Raw genomic sequence first — 20,333 nt, 5'->3', positions numbered from 1 at the left:
TAAGTAGCTCTCCAGACACATTCATCCAGTAAATGACCCATGAAGCAAGTTTAACATTCTCCCTTTCCCCCCCCTCTAACTGATCTCCTCTCACCAAGAGAAGGGGGTGTGGTGTTCTGTTTAGCGGGTTTGTCAAACTGGTTCAGTGATGTGGAGAGAAGCAGGAGAATTTTGGCGGGACTTTAACTAACCTAACTATATCAACACAGGAAAGGACTAGAGCCTTCTTTGTATAGAAATTCAAACAAATCAAGCCCATACAGTAGTAGTACAGCAGTAGAAGAGGATGAATTGTAATAGATAGGAAGGAGTCTTGCATTTGAAATAGCAGCTGTCCGTTGTGCAGAGGCGGAAGTTGACTCTGCAGTTTCAGAAAGGGAGGGGAGGGAGAAACCCTCTGAGGGGAAAAAAAAGTCCCTCTTATAACATCGTTAAATTCTCTATGTGGAATGCACAGATGACAGAAGTAACATTACATTGTTGTTGTCAACAGTACATCAATAATGAAAAACCATACTATGGATGGATTTTAGTGTCATTTTGTTTGAAAGTGAAACCAGTACCCAAATGCCTCGAATGAATGAATGTATTGGCTTCCAGGAGACAGAGATGACTGTATCTTTGGGCTCGTCTCTGGTAGGTTTATCTACACTTTTTCTTTCGGCTTGTATACAATTATTTGTTACTCGTTATTGGTTTGCATGAATTAAGCCACAGGCTGCCGCAATCCAGATTTATTTTTTGTTACAAAATTTGTTGCTCTGGTCTGGCTGCTGTCCATCTTATGTTTTAAACCATCCAATCGTTTTTACCATCCTATTAAGTATAAGTATCATGCAGCAAAAAGCTCACTATAGTTCGGTTTGATGATTTCAAGACCATGACGTTTGAATACCACCTTTGTGACGTTTTTGATTCTTATTTGATGCCCGAAATCCCAAATGCCCGATGCCCTCCCTTTCCGCCTGAAAACACTTAAAAGCAGAAAAAATAAGAAATATCACCTATAGACATTGAAATTGGTATGGATAACGCATTTCCTTCAACGTCCTTCTCTCCATATTTTGACAGGCCTGAATCATATATGGCTTCATCTGTCTACAATGACAATAACAGGTGGGTGCTCATAGCTCACAGCTCACTTTTAGAAATGTAATATTTTCCCAAACCCTTCAGAGCTTGAATAACTAGAGAAAATGAAGCAATATGACCATTCATTGTTCATTTTTTTTTTCCAAATCTGCGTTGGTCTTGACATCCATTTTGAGGCTGTAGTTACTTTGGAGAGTGGTGGCTTGTGCAACATGCTAACTTAACATGTGCTTTGGTTCAGAAAGGTCTAAGATCATGCATGTCAATATTTTCAATTCCAATATTTTAATATCCGATTAAACCTTTTATGAGGATCCTACATGAAGATTAAGATTTATCTCAAAATTCCTTAAGGCAATATAGGTTCAGCAGTACAAATGGTATTCAGACAGCCATTTTAGGCATGAAGAAATTTCACAGCCATAACAACTATGACATACAACTTCTATTATCAAGGAGATGGCCGGATATGATATAAACCTCTTTTGTTCAGAAAGATCTAAGATCATACATCCCGATCTAAGATCATTCGATCCCGATATTTTTAATATCCGATTCAAGTAAACTTCTTATGAAAATCCTAAGATTAAGATTTCTCAAAAAATCTTTAGAGGGGCAATATGGTGTCAGCAATGCAAACTGTATACTGCAGCCTGCAGACCACCATTTTTATATATATATACACACATACACAATGTGGTAAGAGTGATAACGTTTTATATTCTTTTGGTTTTCTTTGGCATGATCCTCCTTAAACTATGATTATTATTATGAATAATAATTATATTGTTATAGCCTATTGTTTTAGGCTATTGTAAAGAGAAAGACACCTCTGCTTAATGTTATAAAGTCCAGACAGATGTAGCTTGGGAGATACATCTGGTGTGCAGACTTTATTGCTATTGCTGTGACTTTTGCTTTTGTCCACACTCTATAAACTTAGGCTGCTTGGATATACATGCCTTTTGTAGACGTTTCACCTCTGCTCAATGCTCCCTTGCAGCCAATTCAACTAATCTAATCTAAAATCATCTGAAAATGTATATTCTTTTCTTTTTGATACTGTTTTGTGAAATTGGCAAACATCTGCTTCAATAATATTCTAGGGTGACTACAATCGGTGATTGGTATGCATACCTTTCACATTTTACAATCTAACTCAATTTCAGGTGTCATTTGTTAACTGTCCTGATTACTAGTGATTAAACTGTTGTTATTTTGCATATAAGTGTTGCTGTAACGGTTCCTGGGAGCTCCCATCGAGCCTGCACATATGTATTTTCACTGCAAATTTGCTTTTAGAAATGTAATATTTTCTCAAACCTTCAGAGCTTGAATAACTAGAGAAAATTAAGCAATATAACCATTAATTGTTCATTTGTTTCAAATCTATGTCAGTCCTGACATCCATTCTGAGGCTTCAGTTACTTTGGACAGTTGTGGCTGCCACATGCTAACATAACATGTGCTTTGGTTCAAAAATCTCTAAGATCATGCCAATATTTTCAATATTCCAATATTTCAATATCTGATTCCAATTCTAATATATTTTTTATATATTTATTTCCTATGAAGATTAAGATTCATCTCAAAATTCCTTTAGAATTTTGACATAAAACTTGTTTTATCAGAGAGATGGCTGCACATGTGTGGTATAACCAGTTTTGTTTAGAAAGGTCTTTAATCATACATATCATTTTTTTAAATTATTATTATTTCTATTCCTGCACAGATATGCATTGTCAAGGCATATTTCCTTGCATTGCCATACATGGGGAGACTGGGTGAACCCAGACCAACCGGTTAGAACATTTGAATTTGATGCTATAATGGGAAGAATATGCAGGCCTAGATCAATTAATAATTAACAAGCCATTCGGTTAAATTTAATTTTAAGAAGTTTCACAGCCTATCTAGATCGTTGTATTTATTTTCAGACGCTTTTACCAAGCATGGTGCTTTGCGCGTGATGATGGTGCGTAGAGCTGTGGAAGGCCTATTGATGTCAGACTTTCATTCATTTGCCAAGTCATTTCGATTTGAAATTCGGTCTTCATAGATCACAGGTTAACCACACTTTCACTCTTATGTTATGATGTGTAGTTATGAAATGTTTAGGCTATGAAGTGTAGCTTGTGCTGGACACATGCCAAACAAATCCAAGTCGTTTTATTGGGCCTTATAAATTATTAGCCTACATTTAGCAAACTGAAACAGATTTATAATCAAAATAAAATAGCTTCGGCTTCTATACTTATCGAATGCAGGCGATGCCGATATGCAGTAGGCTCCCATAGCCTATGCCCCAGGCCTCATGACATTATCAAAGCGGACGTAAAAGCAGCATGCGCTGCAATAATACAGACTAGCCTCACTGAATTATAAATGATACGATGCATTTGATCAGAAGAAATGTTATATCGATGGGACACATAAGTTACGCAGCATCATTGCCAATATAGGCCAAGATGACGAAAGTTCAGCGCCGAATACAGATCAGCAATAAGACATCAACCTATATATTAACACGTTTTAGGCCTATACTTACGTTATGCTTTAACTCCTGGCTTTCCACGCAGCGAAAACAAATGTCTTCGCTTTCGTTCTTTTCATCTTGTTGCCATTTCAGGTTTTCTGAATCAAGATAGCCTACACCAGTTGAACTGCAGTCATCCATGTGATGTCTGCCAGCATGTTTGCAATAGCCTAATCAAAAATCCCGTCCAATCAGGCCTCATACAGCCTAATCGCAATTAGCCTAATCCTAATGAAATAGGCCTACAATTTTAAACGAGGCATAGCAAAGATGGGTCTGTTAGCTTATTTGTTAAGACATTTATCACGAAGTAAACGACAGGACCAAACGAGCATCACTTTAACCTGATTTACCGGGGACGAGAAGTTGTTGGCTGGCCTAACATGTTAAATTCATATGCACCTGTTGGCTAGGTTATTGCTTGGTCTGAGCCTATAACTTGCACCCATCATTTAATGCGCTGTTGCACTATGGACTTATAGAAGAGATAGAATAGGTCACTTCCCGCATTAATCGTGAGATTAGCATCCTCATTACCAAAAATGCCTGACTAGTCCAATTTTCCTGACCATTTTGATATCCTCCGATTATCCCGTAAATTCCCGCGTATTGCCCCCACTCTATGGTCTGACTGAAAATCATATTTTCGAGCAAATTACCCTCACCCGCGCGTACACACACACACACACCTCGTGTAAATTCAGCGCTGTAGCCTAGTTGGCTGTCAGGTGCGTTCTCTCTAACGCAAAAAAAAATCAAATAATAATAATTCAAAAACATCACCACAGCATGAAGCTAGAGACACTGGCTAAACTGTAAAATATATCATAGGCTACTGAAATGTAGGCCTATTGAAAAGAGTTCCACTATAAAGTCATATAAAGAACAAAGAGCACACTATCTTTTCGACCAACAGCTGTTACCATTGTTGTAAAGGCCTGTAGCCTATTCTATTTTTTACGTTAAGTTGTATAGTGCACAAGCTTGTTATAATAATTTCGAATGAGGTGGATCCAACACCGTGGCAATACCTAAGGAAATTAAATGCTTGGATGGTGTGATGGATGGATGACCTCACCTCAGGTATACTTGTTTGACAACCTCGTTGACATAGCCTAGGCCTACCGAAAAACAAGGTAGAGACCTCGCCACAAAGTATCAAGGTGTTCACCCTATCTACAGGTTACCCTGCCAGTTTGGACATCGCTCATTGCTAGATAGGCCTATTAAATCAGACATTGCATATTAAGCTAGGTGTAATGGAAACGGGGATGTGTAAGGTCAAAATGGTAGGCCTTGTGTTGTGCACGCACTGTCAACATTATTTTGCTAACGACACATGAGTAAAGAAAATTATGGTGCGAAGTGCGGATCAGGCATGCTCGTCGCACAAATCTGCGCGACTCGGTAGAATGTTTATTCATTTCAAGCAGGTGACGCTCGCTTCTGGCCTGTGGTCATGTGACTTAAGTACCTCCCACCTGGGAATCCCCCAACGAAGCGTGAGATTTCGCATCTAGCCGCCTGCGTTCGTTGAGTCGACGTTTTACATCGGGGAAAAAAACAGTGCCGCAACTGTGTGGGGTTTGGAGAACTGAGACGGTAATATATCATTCTGTAAAAAAGTATATATGTATGAAAACCAATACGAAAAACTGTAGTCTTGCGTTTAGTAATCCGTAAGTCACGTGGAGTTCATAACAAATTTCTAAGGTAACGTTAACTTTGGTTAAAGGCCAAAACCCCAGATATAGGTCTCAAGTGAGGCTTGCTAATTAGCTGGCTAGCTTGTGTTGATTCAGGTAACGTAGACCGATAACCGCCAGGAATAGTATACTTTTAATCTTGAAACAACATTTAAACGAACTTGCTCGTAGTTTGATGTATTGAGGTAACATTGAAAACTCAAGCATCTTCATATTGAAAACTCAAGCATCTTCTCACGCCACCTTACAACTTTGCCATTCTCTCTTAGTTCCTCTGAGTGGTGCCTCTGTCCTAGCTATTGGGATAGACCAGGGCAAAGGGCCACAATGAATGATCAGGGGAACAGTCAGGATTTCGAGGACCTGTGGAACTCAATGTGAGCTTACGTTTCTGTCTGCATTTTCCTTGCATTGTTGCATATGTGTTATTGTTTCAGTCACCAGTTTTTAATGGAGGGAAGAACATGTTTTTTTTTTTTGAAAGATCATGCTGTAAGTTTCAGTGTTGATTGCACTTGATATGGGTCAGTACATTTGCCTCCCTAACTTCAACTTTGTATTTTGCAGGGTTCAACCAACTGCAGACGTGAACTGGGAAACATCTGTAAGTGGACATTTACATACATTTACCAGTGATAATTACCCAACACTGCCACATTCATGTTGTTCTGTCATAATTAAGCTTCATGTTGAGATTAACGTTTGTTTTTGTGTTTCTGGTAGTATTTATCAGAATCGCATTTTGACGAGCAGGTGTTCGAGCAGCTGCATGTTTCTGAGCCGTACCTCTCCGCTCCGGACGGTGGTGGCGCCCCTCCATGTTCCACAGTGCCCACCACCACGGACTACCCAGGAGTGCATGGCTTCCAGCTTCGCTTCCCAAAGTCCAGCTTTGCCAAGTCTGTGACCTGCACTGTGAGTTTAGCTATATTTTTTTTTAAACACATTTGTGACTAGACATTCACACCCTATGTTGAGGTTTGAAGGCACCTTCTGTGCTGTCCTTGATGTATATAGTCGAAGAGAAGTAAAGAAAAGCTGCACATTCAAAAAACATTGTGAAAGACTTGGTTAGCTAGACATGACTGTTTGGCTAGCTAGTCATCATTGGTTTTCAAGCTTCCTCATCTGAATGGGCTGAAGCTGTGTGGTTTCAATTCATTTCCCACAAAATCATCCTTCAGTGTCACCCCAGGGACAGAATGTTGTGGCTGAATATGAAATCAAGTGAAGAAAAGTGTTTACACTAGTTTTGCTACTCCACGTTATGAACTCATTTTGTGGGGACACTCATTGTACTGTGTATATATATACAATGTTTAAAACTCCGTACTGTTATGCCAATTGTAAAAGGAGTAGTAATCTCCTACCTGTGCAGATATTTAAGGACTGAAGTTCTTGAATCAATCTGCTTTGTCTGTGTGTGTTTTAGCAGTAGGGCTCTTGGATCCCAACACAAGAATAATAGGAGAGTGATCATGTCAATTTAAAAGCATATGATAAACCTTTACATGAGTGTTCTCACTGAGTAGTGCTGCAAAAATATGTTTTTTGGGGTAAACACAGAACAATACTATGTTGTTAGTTTTGTTCTTGTTGTTTGTTTGTTTTTTACTAGCCAATTTGGTGCTCAACTCTCCAAAGACATGTCAAGGCGTATCTGTGAGAAGGTAGTCCTATTGGAATCTGATGGTCGGTATAACTGACAACTGAAACACCACCCTCTGCCCTGCCCCCCTTTTAGTATGTGTTTATTTAATGATCTTTTTTGTTGTTGTTGAATTTGTTAGCCTTAACTGATAATGCCACCACTAATGTGCTTGGTTGCTTTGCTGTAATAAGTGAGTGTGTGTTGGATCTTGGGAATCCTCATAGGACACACACACACACACACACACACATATATATATATACATATACACATGCACTGGATTAATTAAGACTATATTTAACTAATTAATCCACTTTTTGATTCCTTTCAATCCAGAACTCCGAGTTTTCTATCAGCAGTCAGCAGTGAGGCATGCCTTGACATGCCTACTGAGAGTGGAGTGGGGGAGGGGCATGTCTGTATCACTGAGCATATTAACTAGAGTGTTTCTGTGGAGATGCATCTGTGCTAAGGGACCTCAAATTGAACTTGAAAAAATAACTTGATGTTGTAGTGGAGTTTTTACCACATTGTCATGGTCTTCGGCGGGGGTAGAGGAATCTTGATGAGGACTATATGGTAATGGATCATCATCAGAGAAAAAGGGTTAGATTCAAAGTAGTAAGAGTTTGTATCTGAGTTGTATTTTGAATATATATGCATTTGGAATATATATGTTATATTGACTCTGTCAGTGGTTGTTTTTGTTCATTTTTCTGTTAGACATAGTTAGTATTCCATTTGAATGTAAAAGGACTCTTTGTCATATCTGTCTTGTTCATTTCTAGTGGTCTTTCATAATGTGTTTAACTGAGCATGAAATATTGAGGGTAATGGTATAATACAGTGTTTCGTAACTGGTGGGCCGGGACCCAAAAGTGGGTCGCGGAACCGTTCTGGGTTGGTCGCGGACCTTGTGGGTTAAAACAATAATATGGATTCACTTAAATTGAGAACAAAATGGGACTGAAACCCAGTGTGTGGGGTGCAGTGAATTGCTGGCACATGAGAGCATGAAACCATCAAAACTAAAATGCCACAAGGAAATGAACTGTCTAGTACTTTGAAAGATCAGGAGAACACTTCACAAATGTAATGCCAAACATCGGCATGTTCCAAACAAGTAGGCCTACAGGCACTTTGTGTGTTTTACCATGTAGCTCACCGTATCCGTTGGCTTGAGCGCTAAAAAATTATATGGGTCGTGACTAAATGAACATGGGAAATTGTGGGTCCCAAAGCCAGGCTAGTTAAGAACCACTGGTATAATATATCAAACATCAGTTAGGGTGGACTGCTTAGAATTTCAAACCGCTAGGTGAGCTAAGACAATGGACTAAGGAAATTAACCATTGTGAAAAAATTGTAAATGCATATGTGGCCCTTTTCCACAGTACTCTACGGACCTGAATAAGCTTTACTGCCAGCTGGCAAAGACCTGCCATATCCAGATGGTTGTGGAAACACTGCCACCTCCAGGATCGATGCTGAGAGCCACTGCAGTCTACAAGAAGTCCGAGCACGTGGCCGAGGTGGTCAGGCGATGTCCTCATCACGAGAGGACCCCAGAAAACAATGACGGTACACACCACCTCACCAACTGCCTCCCGTCACACATTACTCTATCCTTGTGTGTGTGTGTGTGTATGTTGTTATAATTGGCATGTGACCGCTCTTTATCCTGTCTATGAACTCCAGGGCAACCCCCTCCCAGCCACCTGATCCGTGTGGAGGGGAATCTGCATGCTGTTTACCAGCAGGACCCGAACACCGGCAGGCAGAGTGTAGTGGTACCCTATGAGCAACCTCAGGTGAATTTGTGGCTCAACTCTATACAACCTTGCTAATAGTCTCATAAAATGTGAAACCTTTTTAATATATACTGTTGAATTATGTTTGTTAATTTTTATTATGTACTATTTCCTGGGTTTATTTTTAAACCTCCCAAAAGAAAAAGTTCTTTTCACTGTGGAATCTCCACTCCCTATCAAACTTAAAAATGTAGTAGTTATTAACCAGTGCATTTTATGTAGTCATTTTATATTAGTATTATATTTTATATTATATATAATATATAATATATTATATATTATATTATATATTAGTATTATATTTGTTTATTTATTTACAGCTGGGTTGTGAATACACCACGACTCTCTACAATTACATGTGCAACAGCAGTTGTATGGGGGGGATGAACCGCAGACCAATTCTGACAATTGTCACCCTGGAAACGCAAGAGTGAGTACACTTGTAGCTGCATGTTACCTTACAGTGTTTTTCCCCTGACTGCTTTCACCCCTGTCCACATCTGTGACTATGTGTTCTCTGCGCTGATGTGCTGCTTTTGATCTGCAGGGGAGTCGTCCTCGGCCGACGGTGTTTCGAAGTTAGGGTGTGCGCTTGCCCTGGACGGGACCGAAAGACGGAGGAAACCAACTTCAGGAAAATACAAGAGGCCAAGCCATCCGTCAAGATTACCGCTACTCCCAAACGCAGTATGCATTGGCCCTGTTTTTGACTCCAGACACCAGGCAAAAGTAGTGCGAAAGATTAAAGATGCTGTTTTTCTTTGATGAATGACGAATTCAGAATGTTGTGTTTTTAACTACAAATATTTGGGTTGTTGCACTAGTTATATGCAGTTGTGTGTTTTCTTGCAGCATTAGCTAAGCAGTCGTTTTACCAAAGTCAGGTAGCTCATATCTGAACGCAATCATCAGAACTATGCCCATTATCCCAGATTTGACATCAGATCATGCTTAGGTGCAGTGGTAAGAGGCAGTGACATGGGAAATGGGATGCTCAGAGAGGCAGCCGTTTCGCTTATGCCTTGTGTTTGCCCTCAGGTCTGAAGGAGACGCCTCAGGCGGCTGCACACCTAGAGGGTAGCAAGAAGGCCAAGTCCGGTTCCAGCACCGAGGAGGAGATATTCCACCTGCAGGTACCAGCACATGGGAAACACTGACCAGTAGCCCACCTCCTATTGAGGTCGGAGAAAAACAATGAATACATGTTTTTTGCCACAATATTATGGCAATAAGGCTGTGCAAAGTATTGGGATATTAATTTAAATAATATCATGATTTTTTATTTTTGTATGCACTCTGATAACATTGCTTCAAAATTCCACATGTTGGTACAAAACCTTGTTCCTCTTTTGCATGGCAGCAGAAAGGAAGGGAAAGGAAGTCTAGATTACTAGACTTCTAGTTTACTTTACTGTGCTGATGGCTACTGAGACTTCTAGTATACAAAAGTGAAGGAGAAAGGAGAAAATAGATTGCGATGTATCTCTGAATCAAATCACAGAATTTGCTGCATCATAAAATATGTAAAGAATCTGAATTATATTGTATTGTGGACAATTTTGTGATGGTATTGTATGCTCTTTTTTCATTCATTTAAATTAATTTATTTAAATGGGCTCTTCCCATCAATACCTCACACACACACACGCAATGGTGTTTTAACCTTTCTGGCATCCTAGGTGACACTCTTTCTAAAAAAAGAATTATAAAGTGTCCTCAATTCACATTTATTTTGTGTTTATGATATATTTACTTTTATCTCAGTAGATGTAGCAGAGATGCCCCCCTTGGTTGCCCACGCCTAAAATCGCAGCCATAGATTTTTTTTATTTTTTTTAACTAGATGTACTGTATTATCAGAATTTGTTATTTTTGCTCTCCAAGTTACCTACACAAATGTAGGTAGAAAAATGTATTGAAATTGCAGTATATCAATAGCAGTGATATTACGCTCAGCAGTATTTGCAGCAGAAGAGGCGTTTTGGCTGTGATGTAATGCAGAGTAGTAATAAATGTGTGATATTAAATCAGACATTTGCACAGATGACTCGGAACTCCTGAAATTAGTGTCCTTTTCTCTCCCTTTCTTGTAGTAATTTCTCACATCCAGTGTGTACTGCATGCCTCATTACTTTGAAAGCAGAGTGTCCTATGAGCAATTGCACATTTTATGTACTATAGGTGGCAAATCTCAGTGAGTTCCAGTTGATCAGGGAGCATCTGGTACTGAAATGACTGCTATTCTTACAGGTCCGGGGGAGAGAACGCTATGAAATGCTGAAGAAGATAAATGATGGTTTGGAGCTCAATGACCTGGTGCCCCCTAGTGATGCAGAGAAATATCGCCAGAGACGGTAAGCACGCTTCAGCTGTGTGTCTTTCTTCACTATTAGCAGAATGTTTTTAGAATCTGTTTGGGATCCCTAAACTGTTATCTCTTGTCACTGTTCTAGCAGCTCTAAAGGCGGCAACAAACGTGAGCGGGATGGCCACACCATGGAACCAAAAAGAGGAAAGAAACCTCTTGTGAAAGGAGAAAAAAGCGACTCTGATTGATAACATGAGCCCAGTCTGTATCTGCTCACAAGAAAATTACAGCTGAACTGCCTTTCTAATTTTTACAATATTTTAAATTCACAGTATAGGCCTATTAAATGTACAATGTTTTGTGAATGTAGGCAGTGCTTCTGTTGTATCACTTTTTACTTTGGACTGCGCTGTTTTTTTATATTTTATATTAAACATTTTGAGCATGACAAAAGTATCCTTGTAATCTATATTTAAGCTAACTTCGCTGTTTTGCTGTGTGACTTCCAATAACAAAAGGTAGAAACGCTATGAATGGCTTTGCTGCTTTCTGCTTGGCCCCCAATAAATACATGGTAGGTGTAGAATACCTTTTAATAAGATAACTAGGCCTATAGTTTTTTACCTATCAAACTGCCCTGTCACACATAGTATGCAAGGATACAGGAATAATTTGAAGCATTGCATTTTATTCACATTGAATTTTGTCATGTTACACCATTTCAAGGGTAGAGACTGACCAGTCTGATGTGAAAATAATGTACCATAATTTATCATAAGAATAATTCAGATGGCGGAGCAGAAATGGAAGTGGATGAGTTGTTGACAATAAATTGAAATTAGTTTTGTTGGCAAAGCTTTTGAAAGCATTACATTAACGTTATCTCAGGGGATGAAATAGTCATGAGCGTACGTCCATCCAGAGGTGCGAAGAGGGGGTAAAGCTTCTCACGGAAGGTACCCTTGAATGTGAAGATATGTGACCGTGTCTCCACGTTGTAGAAGGAGATCTGACCTTCGTCATAGTCCAAGTAAATGCCCATTCTGGTGGGCACCAACTCCTGAGGCAGAGGGGTCTCCGGAGTAGTGCAGGCATAGAACTGCCGAGTGCTTCGCCACAGTGTCCAGTAGCCCTCCTCAGGGCACATGGTGAAGCGACCCTGGCGCTTTGAGGAGGCTGTGGTCAAGCCTAGCCTCCAATAGCCATTGTTGGCCAACTGTACCTCCCAGTAGTGCCGGCCGACGACCATACCCTCCCAGCCCAGTACACATGGCCAACCGTCAAAGCGCTGTACGCTGAAGGACACTTCTATCTCCGCGTGCGCCTCCTGCACCCTCTTGCGGTCATCAGACACGATCAGCCATGGGTGATTGGTCATTGTGTCCAGCGTTACATTGACTGTGTGAAAGAAAACCATCTCAAAGGATCAGTGTTTCATTATGCTATTATTCATATGATATATGAATGAGTCACAATGCACAGCATGCAGTATACATTAATACAGGTGTTGCTATTAAATAACAAGACCTGGTATAAACCTGTTACTGACAGTCTCAGATGAGAAGATACTTGCAACTAACTATAACTTACTCATGCAGACCCACTACATTATGGAAGATGGAAGATCAGAATGCAGGGGTGTGTAGTTGCAAGTTTTATACATTAAAATTGGATCACACTTTTCATTTATATGTAATAGTTACTCCTCTAATTGATTAGTAGCCTAGAGTAAATGTATGAAAATAAAATCTAAAAAGTTGAGACATGCAACAAATATTATCTGACAAATATGATCTAACAACAGAAAACAGCAGTGGAAACCCTACCTGATGCACTACAGATCCAATCCCACACTAAGGGAAATATGAATTACACAATTTAATTTCATATGTAATCAAAATAATAAAATCATTAAGATGACCATATATTTAAGAAAGAATAATGTAAAAATGTCAACACTGATACCTGAATTTGGGATGTACTTTGGTGTCTCTGTTTTGGGAAGAGAAACTCAATTAGCATGAATAGCTTACCTTTACAATAAGATATCACACATCCAAAATTAATTGCTAATGAGACATTGAAATGGATCAGCTTCACTGATATTAATGAGTTTAACCTGTCTTCCAGGTGCGCTGTTTGGTGGCAAGCCACAGCTGAGACACAGAGTCCTGAAACAGAGGGACAAAACAAACAAACTTTGTAAAATGCAAAAGTGTGCCTGTCGTTTGTTGCTTTGTATTAATTCATACTGTGCTGCATAGATCTAGTCAAGCTCAGGTGGGACCATGAAGATAATTTTGGTGAGATGAAATCTCCAGAAAGCAATGGGGTGAGAAAAGTACTTGCACATACTATTATCTGACCCGCTACCTTCTTGAATGCAACCGATAGACGATTGAGATGTTGACAAGTGCTATTGTTTGGAGTAGGGAAGAGCTCTTTCTTGAGAGAGGACTTTCAGCAATCACAGTGATTGCATGGCCTTGGGCAGTTTGTCAAGTGGAATTTGCTGGCTCATGTCTTACCCGGTCTTCTTTCAGCATCGACCAGGTGATAAATTCCAGGAAGGGGAGCAGGGTCATCATCAGTTTCTTCTTCCGCAGTTCCAGCAGTCTCAGAGCCTGGAGAAGCTCCTCTCTCATCAGACCACAGCTCTTTTCACACACACACACACACACACACACACACACACACACACACACACACACACACACACACACACACACACACACACACACACACACACACACACACACACACATTCATTTATACAGCACATCCATATCATGAGAAAAGTATTTTCAAGCGATATCCATGAGATGTACCTCGGTGACACGCTGAAGCTCTTTGGCCCATTCCATGATCCTCTGGTCTACTTCAGTGTTGTCACTCTGTGTTGTTGCCTTCTTCTCCTCACTAACATCACTGAACAGCTGTGAAACACACACATACGAGGCAGACCATTGGACTATTACGAATATCAGCCACTTGTCAGATGTCATCATAATGCTCTGTACCTGTACTCTGCTAAATGACAATAAAGTTGAATCTAATCTAATCTAATCTAATCTAATGTCATCATAATGCAGCGACACAGACATATACAGTATATTACAGTACAGTACAGTACTGTACAGTATATTAATAATGAAAATATATACAAGTTCTACACTTTCTTCTTTGGTTTACGTATGCTTTGAAACAGACATGAAGAGTAACAGACATTAAACGTGATATAAGCATGATAGAAGCTGCCTACCCCATCTACTGTCTTGAGCTGCTCAGCCCATTTTAGAATGAGTTTGCGACTCCGCTCGAGACTACTGGGTTGGTCTTTCTGGTCTTTGCTGCTGTCCGTTCTGCTGTTCTGATCATGTGCGGGAACACACACACACACAAAGGAATGTGACCACCCAATACCATAATCATCATCATGACCATTTCCAAAAAAACTTGACTGGCTATAAGATGGTTTGTGATCATGGTCTCTTCCCCAGATAACTGCATATGAGAACCTTGTCTTGATAGTCCACTGATCATAGGACACATGTGATTGTTATGGCTCCCATTGTCGTCTAAGGCAACAGAATGAACAGATGATGACTTGTGATAAGTGGTGAGACGAGCTGTTGTCTTTATTATTACTTAAACTTATTACTATAAACTTTATAAAGCAGTTTATATGATGCCACCACTATATTATCCAGTGTTTTCACCCACTTCATCTCACTTGAGATTACTCAACGTTTCCCTATTACTCTGACTGGGCTCTAAACAGTGCAGAGATTCTTGCCCTGTGCCATAAAACTAGTGATGACTGGACAGCTACGTGGTGCCATCATATAAACTGCTGTGTAAAAGAATAATCAAACAAAAAGACAAAAGACTCATCTCACAAATGATCATGGCTAAATCAGCATTAGTTAAGAGAATTTATAATGGACATACTAATAACAGAGTTAGAATAGTAAGAATGACATCAACATCATCAACAGTTCATCAACATTCTGTAGTGTTACAAAGTTACACACATGCAGTGGGAACTGTATCACTTCTATGACCAGAATGATAAAAAGGCATTAAATAAGATTAAGATAGCCAACCTTGCAAACATTCTCAACTTGTTGCTTCCAGTTTATGATAAATTTTGTGCATTCCTGTAGGCCACGCAGATCTTTCAGGTCCTGAGGAGGACAGTAACAAACGGGGTGATATAAGTACACAAAAACATAAATAATAAAAAAACAATACGTAAACTATTGACAGATTATCCGAATTAACCTTTGGTTTGCGGGTGGTAATTTTGGTGGGTGCTGAGCTGTGCATATGAAAGGACTCATCTGGAAGTGCCCAGTGCACAGCTCCAGTGGAGCTGCTCTGGCCAATGTTCTCCAGGTCTTGGAGTCCTGACACACACACACACACACACACACACACAGAGGCAGACAAATAGACAAACAAACACACACACACACACACACACACACACACACACACACACAGAGGCAGACACATAGACACACAAACACAGACACACACACACACACACACACACACACACACACACACACACACACACACACCGAGAGAGAGAGGTAGACACAAACACACACACACAGAGAGGCAGACATAGACACACAAAAACATGTTGGTACCAATATACTGTTCAGGTTTCTATTCACACGTGCATACACATTTTAGACATACACACATGGAGGGATCCCATAACGTATGAGGACTAGGGCTGTAACGATATGCGTATCGAAATTGAAATCGCAACACTCGGTGTGAGAAGGCAGAATCGCACCCCTTCCAGTGTTTCCCGCAGCGCTTGCTGCCTAAACAACACACATCTCCCGCCTTAACTACCGGTAGGCCTACGTTGTCAAAAATAAATAAACAAATCATAATTTCGTAGCTTTCATTGTAGCCTAGAGCAGTGTTTTTCAACCACTGTGCCGGGGCACACTAGTGTGCCGTGAGAGATCATCAGGTGTGCCGCAGAAAATTACCCAAATGTCACTCACTGGTCCAGAAAAGCAACTGTTGCATTAAATAATGTATAACCACATGCTCTCATTGATTGTATGATTGCACTATTTGTGGTATGCAGGCATTGTACAACGGGGGCCCCATATCCAGTATTCACAGAATCATCACATATCCAGTTCATAACAACAATTAAATTAGATATAGTCACCTACAAATGAAACAGAGGGCGCTTGTTTTATTGAGCAGGTCTTGCATAGAAGCCATAATAAGGCCATATCTGTGTATTATTTGAAATTTTAGGCTATAGTATGTTTATTTTTTCTTCACACAGAATGTTAGTGTGCCGTGGGACATTTTAAGTGTCAAAAGTGTGCCGTGGCACAAAAAAGGTTGAAAAACACTGGCCTAGAGCTATGGGTGCAACTTTACCAAACAGTATAGAGCTACCTTAAACCCCTCTACTTGCCCCCCTCTCTCTCTCTCTCTCTCTCTCTCTCTCTCTCTCACGCGTGCTCAATGGACACTCAGCATGCACATTTAATCCAAATAAAACATTCACAATCGTGAAAGCAAGGACCCATAGAAGACCATTCTTATTAATATTATATAATAGCCTATTGTATATTATTATATCCTCCTGACTACCAGAGTTACATTTATCCTCTCTAGAGGACAACTTCACTTAACTATCTCCCAGACCATGCATACTACTGAGCTAAATAATTTTGTTCTTTACAGAGGACATTCAGGACTTTTATATGGGGGTGGGGTTTTGGAAACTTCCTCTTTCTTAAAATGTCCTTGTGGTGATGGACATAGATATTAGAAAGCTAGATACCTCATTGTCCGTCGAGTTATATTAGGTGGCATACGTGAACGCGGCCACCATATTGCTGGGAGCAAACACCTTACTGTCTATGGGCAACACTTGCCTGCAATCAGAGACACCTGTCTGATTTCCAGTCAGAGTCACATGTTTCTCCATTGGCCTCCAGTGAATGTTGCCCCCACCAATATGGCGGTGCTATTTACGTACATTCTGGAGCCCAATCAAAGATGGTTGATTACGAAGATACTTCCTGAGAGGCCATTTCCTGTCCCCGCAAATGTATGCAAATAGGGTAGCAGTAGTACACGCCCTGCACGAGGGGGGGGGCACTATCCCCCATTTATGCAGTGATCGGGCTCCCTTTTTAACATTGAGGTCTATGGCAGAATCCAAGAATTTCCCAGAATTTGTCAAAGCCTTATTTTTCTGAGCAATGGATGTACATTTCGGACACGGTATCATGATCTCCAAACCCTCCTCCCCATTTCAGGAGAATGTTGTGACAGTATGACCCTCCAGTCGGGAGAAAATCAACATTAATGAAGGTGTACATTGGCCCAATGCAGTATCTAGCTTTCTAATATCTATGGTGATGGACGCCATTTTCCAGGCAGAGAAAGAGGAAGTTCCCAAAACCCCACCCCCATACATTTGATACCATTTAAAAGTCCTATAAACTCCTCTTCAGAGAACAAAAGGAGTTAGCTCAGTAGTATATATGTTGTGGGAGATATTCCAGTTTATAAAGGTCCTCTAGAGAGGACAAAATATACAATTTATATGTGTATATGTATATTCAGTGTTAAAATCAGTCCAGTTTATACAGGTTTTCAAATATTCTAATCCTCGAGTGTTCCAAATGAATAAAATGTCTAGGTATGTATCGAACCGTGGGTCAAAAATCGTGATACAAACCGAATCGTGAGTTTGGTGTATCGTTAAAGCCCTAATGAGGACTATATGAAAACATAAAAAATATATATTTTAAAATGAAAGAGAACATACTGGTCTTCTTCACTTTCTTCTCAACTGTGCTCATCGTTGTGGATGATTGTTGTGTTACTCCAGTGTCACCATTTAGGCTGTGCCTAAAGCATAAACTTTTATGAAAAATGTATACATGCAGTTATAGTACTTCTACTACTAATACAGTCCGGGTTCGATTCCTCAACCCGCCATTGTGAGTTAGTGTCACTTTGGATAAAAACATCTGCTGAATACCAGTCAACTTTAACTTTACTACTGCTACTACTACTGCTGCTACTACTACTACTACTACTACTACTACTACTAATACTGCTACTACTAATAATAATAATAATAATAATAATAATAATAACAATAATAATAACAATAAAACTTTTTGATAATTTTAGCTTAGTATATTGTAATGTAAACCTTATACTATAAACTATATGAACATAATATTTTCGTAGTTAAATGCCTTACCTTTACGAGGAGCCTCAGAGACCAGTGCATTCCAGATGGTGCAGCGAGGAAAGACACCGGTCTTCCTGGGTCAGCTCGATTTTCTTTTTGTGTTGTTTGTCATCTCACCAACCTTTGTGCTTTCATACAAGGAAGGTTCATCAGTTGGTAGTTTATTTTATTGCCATATCATGGTTTGGAAAGGGAGAGGGAGATAGCACCAGCACATTTTATGACTTTATGTAATCAGTTTTACTTGTGGAGAGGTGGTCTTTTGATTAGCGGATTGAAACTGCCAAGGAGGCTATCTATGGGTTGTTTGTTTGTTATTGGAACAGGACATAAGCCTTTAAGACTGTCCAAATGCCGTTCTATTATTATGGTTACTAATTGTTAAATTATTATGTAACCCTTATAAGCTTTGCTGGTGAAACTTCTAATAAAAGAATTGCAAGGGGAGCAAGTGAGCAGACATTCCCTGCTGTTTAATGCTGTATATGTTAATACTTTTTGATCCTGCAACTGTTTTTTGGATATGAGCACCACAAAATATTTTTTGAACCCTTAAACGGTCACTGCTTCCGTCTGATCTCTGTATCTCAGAGTGCCGTCCAGTAAATAAAAAAATATCGGGTCAGAATTGATGAAGACGCTGTTATAAATCATAAAGACTGGTTGATTATCAAACCATAGTCATAACGGTATTGTTGTTTTGCATGCACAAATGATAATGCCACACCCATGACGGTGACTGTATCTATTGATTTGGTCCTGATAACACATCAGGATCATCACAGAGGTTACAAGGAAGGCCTGAGTCAGGTAGAGATTCTCCTGCCTGGAGGTTTTGCCATGTTGTCAGAAACACTCATGATGATTTACTGACATCTAACTGAATTCATAATTGTGAAAAAACTTTGTTTGACATGCAATGCAATGCAATGTGTAAAACATAGACTGTAAAATATAGCACAGACAAAACTAATGCTTGACACAAACACAAAAATTGTGACTGGAGGATGACTGACTCATAATGTCCTGTCTGTGTAATGTATGACCGGTTATGTCGTTCAGATATACGGCCCCACCGTTTAACATCCGCAGAACCTCCGGTCTTACACGTATGTCTGAAAGCGCTTTGTGTTTCAAAGTTAGTCCACATATGTCACATGCCTTGTTAAAAGAGCACTGTATTAACAATGCATAAACATTATTGCCGCATTTGGGGCCGATGACATTATGGGGGGCAGCCGTGGCCTACTGGTTAGGGCTTCGGGCTTGTAACCGAAGGGTTGCTGGTTTGATCCCCGACCAGTAGGAACAATGTGGGCGGGTGAAGTGGTTAAGCACTGCTCTCCCATGCCCACATTCATGGCTGAAGTGCCCTTGAGCAAGGCACCTAACCCCTCACTGCTCCCCGAGCGCTGCTGTAGCAGGCAGCTCATTGCTCTGGGTTAGTGTGTGCTTCACCTCACTGTGTGTTCACTGTGTGCTGTTTGTGTTTCACTAATTCACAGATTGGGATAAATGCAGAAATCCAATCTGTGAATTTCCCTCATGGGATCAAAAGAGTATACAGTACCCTCCAGAATTATTGGCATCTCTGCTAAAGTTGACTAAAAAACGGTATAAAAAACAATCTGTTGGTGATTTATTGTAATCTCACAATGAAAGATATTAGGGAAAATCCAACCTTGAAGGGAAGCAAATTTATTTTGAGAATCTCATAAAGAAATAAATATTTTTAACTAAAGCACATTGCTCACAATTATTGGCACCCCTGAAAAATCTTATATACAAAACCTAACAGAAGCATTTTCCTACCTAATTTCAATTTATTTAAGTTAATCAGACTGTCTGTGAACTTTCAGAAGTAGTTCATGACTTTCTTTTCCATGGTATGGAAATAAAGTCACAAACTGATAACAGATTATTTAGAGGGCATGTCCAGTCATTTTACCAATGTGGCGATACACA

General features: G+C 39.8%; 2 protein-coding genes across 6 annotated transcripts; one reads left to right on the top strand and one right to left on the bottom strand.

Annotated features, from left to right (window-relative positions):
* The first annotated feature begins 469 nt into the window (after window positions 1-469).
* tp53 (tumor protein p53) lies at window positions 470-11,559 on the top strand. Of its 5 annotated transcripts, none has more exons than XM_076273653.1 (12): window positions 470-636; window positions 1,072-1,116; window positions 5,604-5,711; window positions 5,902-5,938; window positions 6,058-6,249; window positions 8,380-8,566; window positions 8,684-8,796; window positions 9,117-9,226; window positions 9,344-9,483; window positions 9,835-9,929; window positions 11,047-11,150; window positions 11,253-11,559. In XM_076273653.1, the coding sequence occupies exons 2-12, from the start codon at window positions 1,085-1,087 to the stop codon at window positions 11,350-11,352; spliced, it is 1,218 nt and encodes a 405-aa protein (XP_076129768.1). In that variant the 5' UTR covers window positions 470-636; window positions 1,072-1,084; the 3' UTR covers window positions 11,353-11,559. The 5 variants fall into 5 exon arrangements, with proteins under 5 accessions (XP_076129768.1, XP_076129767.1, XP_076129769.1 ...); XM_076273652.1 differs by having other exon boundaries at window positions 475-636; window positions 11,250-11,555; XM_076273654.1 differs by lacking the exons at window positions 470-636; window positions 1,072-1,116 and adding an exon at window positions 5,139-5,230 and having other exon boundaries at window positions 11,250-11,555.
* Window positions 11,560-11,875: 316 nt separating this feature from the next.
* On the bottom strand, window positions 11,876-18,865 carry LOC143111420 (uncharacterized). The gene is made up of 11 exons (XM_076273657.1): window positions 18,378-18,865; window positions 17,934-18,016; window positions 15,389-15,513; window positions 15,211-15,291; window positions 14,367-14,474; window positions 13,933-14,040; window positions 13,633-13,761; window positions 13,224-13,275; window positions 13,070-13,096; window positions 12,931-12,957; window positions 11,876-12,502 (listed from the first exon to the last, which is right to left on the bottom strand). The coding sequence occupies exons 2-11, from the start codon at window positions 17,965-17,967 to the stop codon at window positions 11,973-11,975; spliced, it is 1,221 nt and encodes a 406-aa protein (XP_076129772.1). The 5' UTR covers window positions 17,968-18,016; window positions 18,378-18,865; the 3' UTR covers window positions 11,876-11,972.
* Window positions 18,866-20,333: the final 1,468 nt, after the last annotated feature.

This window comes from Alosa pseudoharengus, unplaced genomic scaffold (genome assembly GCF_046254945.1).
Source record: "Alosa pseudoharengus isolate Yale_2024_CS ecotype anadromous, Long Island Sound unplaced genomic scaffold, YU_APseudo_1.1 YU_APseudo_1.1_scf_8, whole genome shotgun sequence".
NCBI classification, from domain to species: domain Eukaryota; kingdom Metazoa; phylum Chordata; class Actinopteri; order Clupeiformes; family Clupeidae; genus Alosa; species Alosa pseudoharengus.
The sequence above is the reverse complement of the archived record's forward strand: the minus strand, read 5'-3'. Positions and strand labels throughout refer to the sequence as shown.

Coding starts and splice junctions, on each gene's coding strand:
- tp53 (XM_076273652.1), top strand. CDS start 1,085: ATGGCTTCATCTGTCTACAATGACAATAACAG. Junction 1,117..5,603: donor GTCTACAATGACAATAACAG/GTGGGTGCTCAT, acceptor ATTCTCTCTTAG/TTCCTCTGAGTGGTGCCTCT. Junction 6,250..8,379: donor CCAAGTCTGTGACCTGCACT/GTGAGTTTAGCT, acceptor CCTTTTCCACAG/TACTCTACGGACCTGAATAA.
- LOC143111420 (XM_076273657.1), bottom strand. CDS start 17,967: ATGAGCACAGTTGAGAAGAAAGTGAAGAAGACCA. Junction 13,097..13,223: donor ACAGCGCACCTGGAAGACAG/GTTAAACTCATT, acceptor TTCCCAAAACAG/AGACACCAAAGTACATCCCA. Junction 12,503..12,930: donor TTGGATCTGTAGTGCATCAG/GTAGGGTTTCCA, acceptor TCTTTCACACAG/TCAATGTAACGCTGGACACA.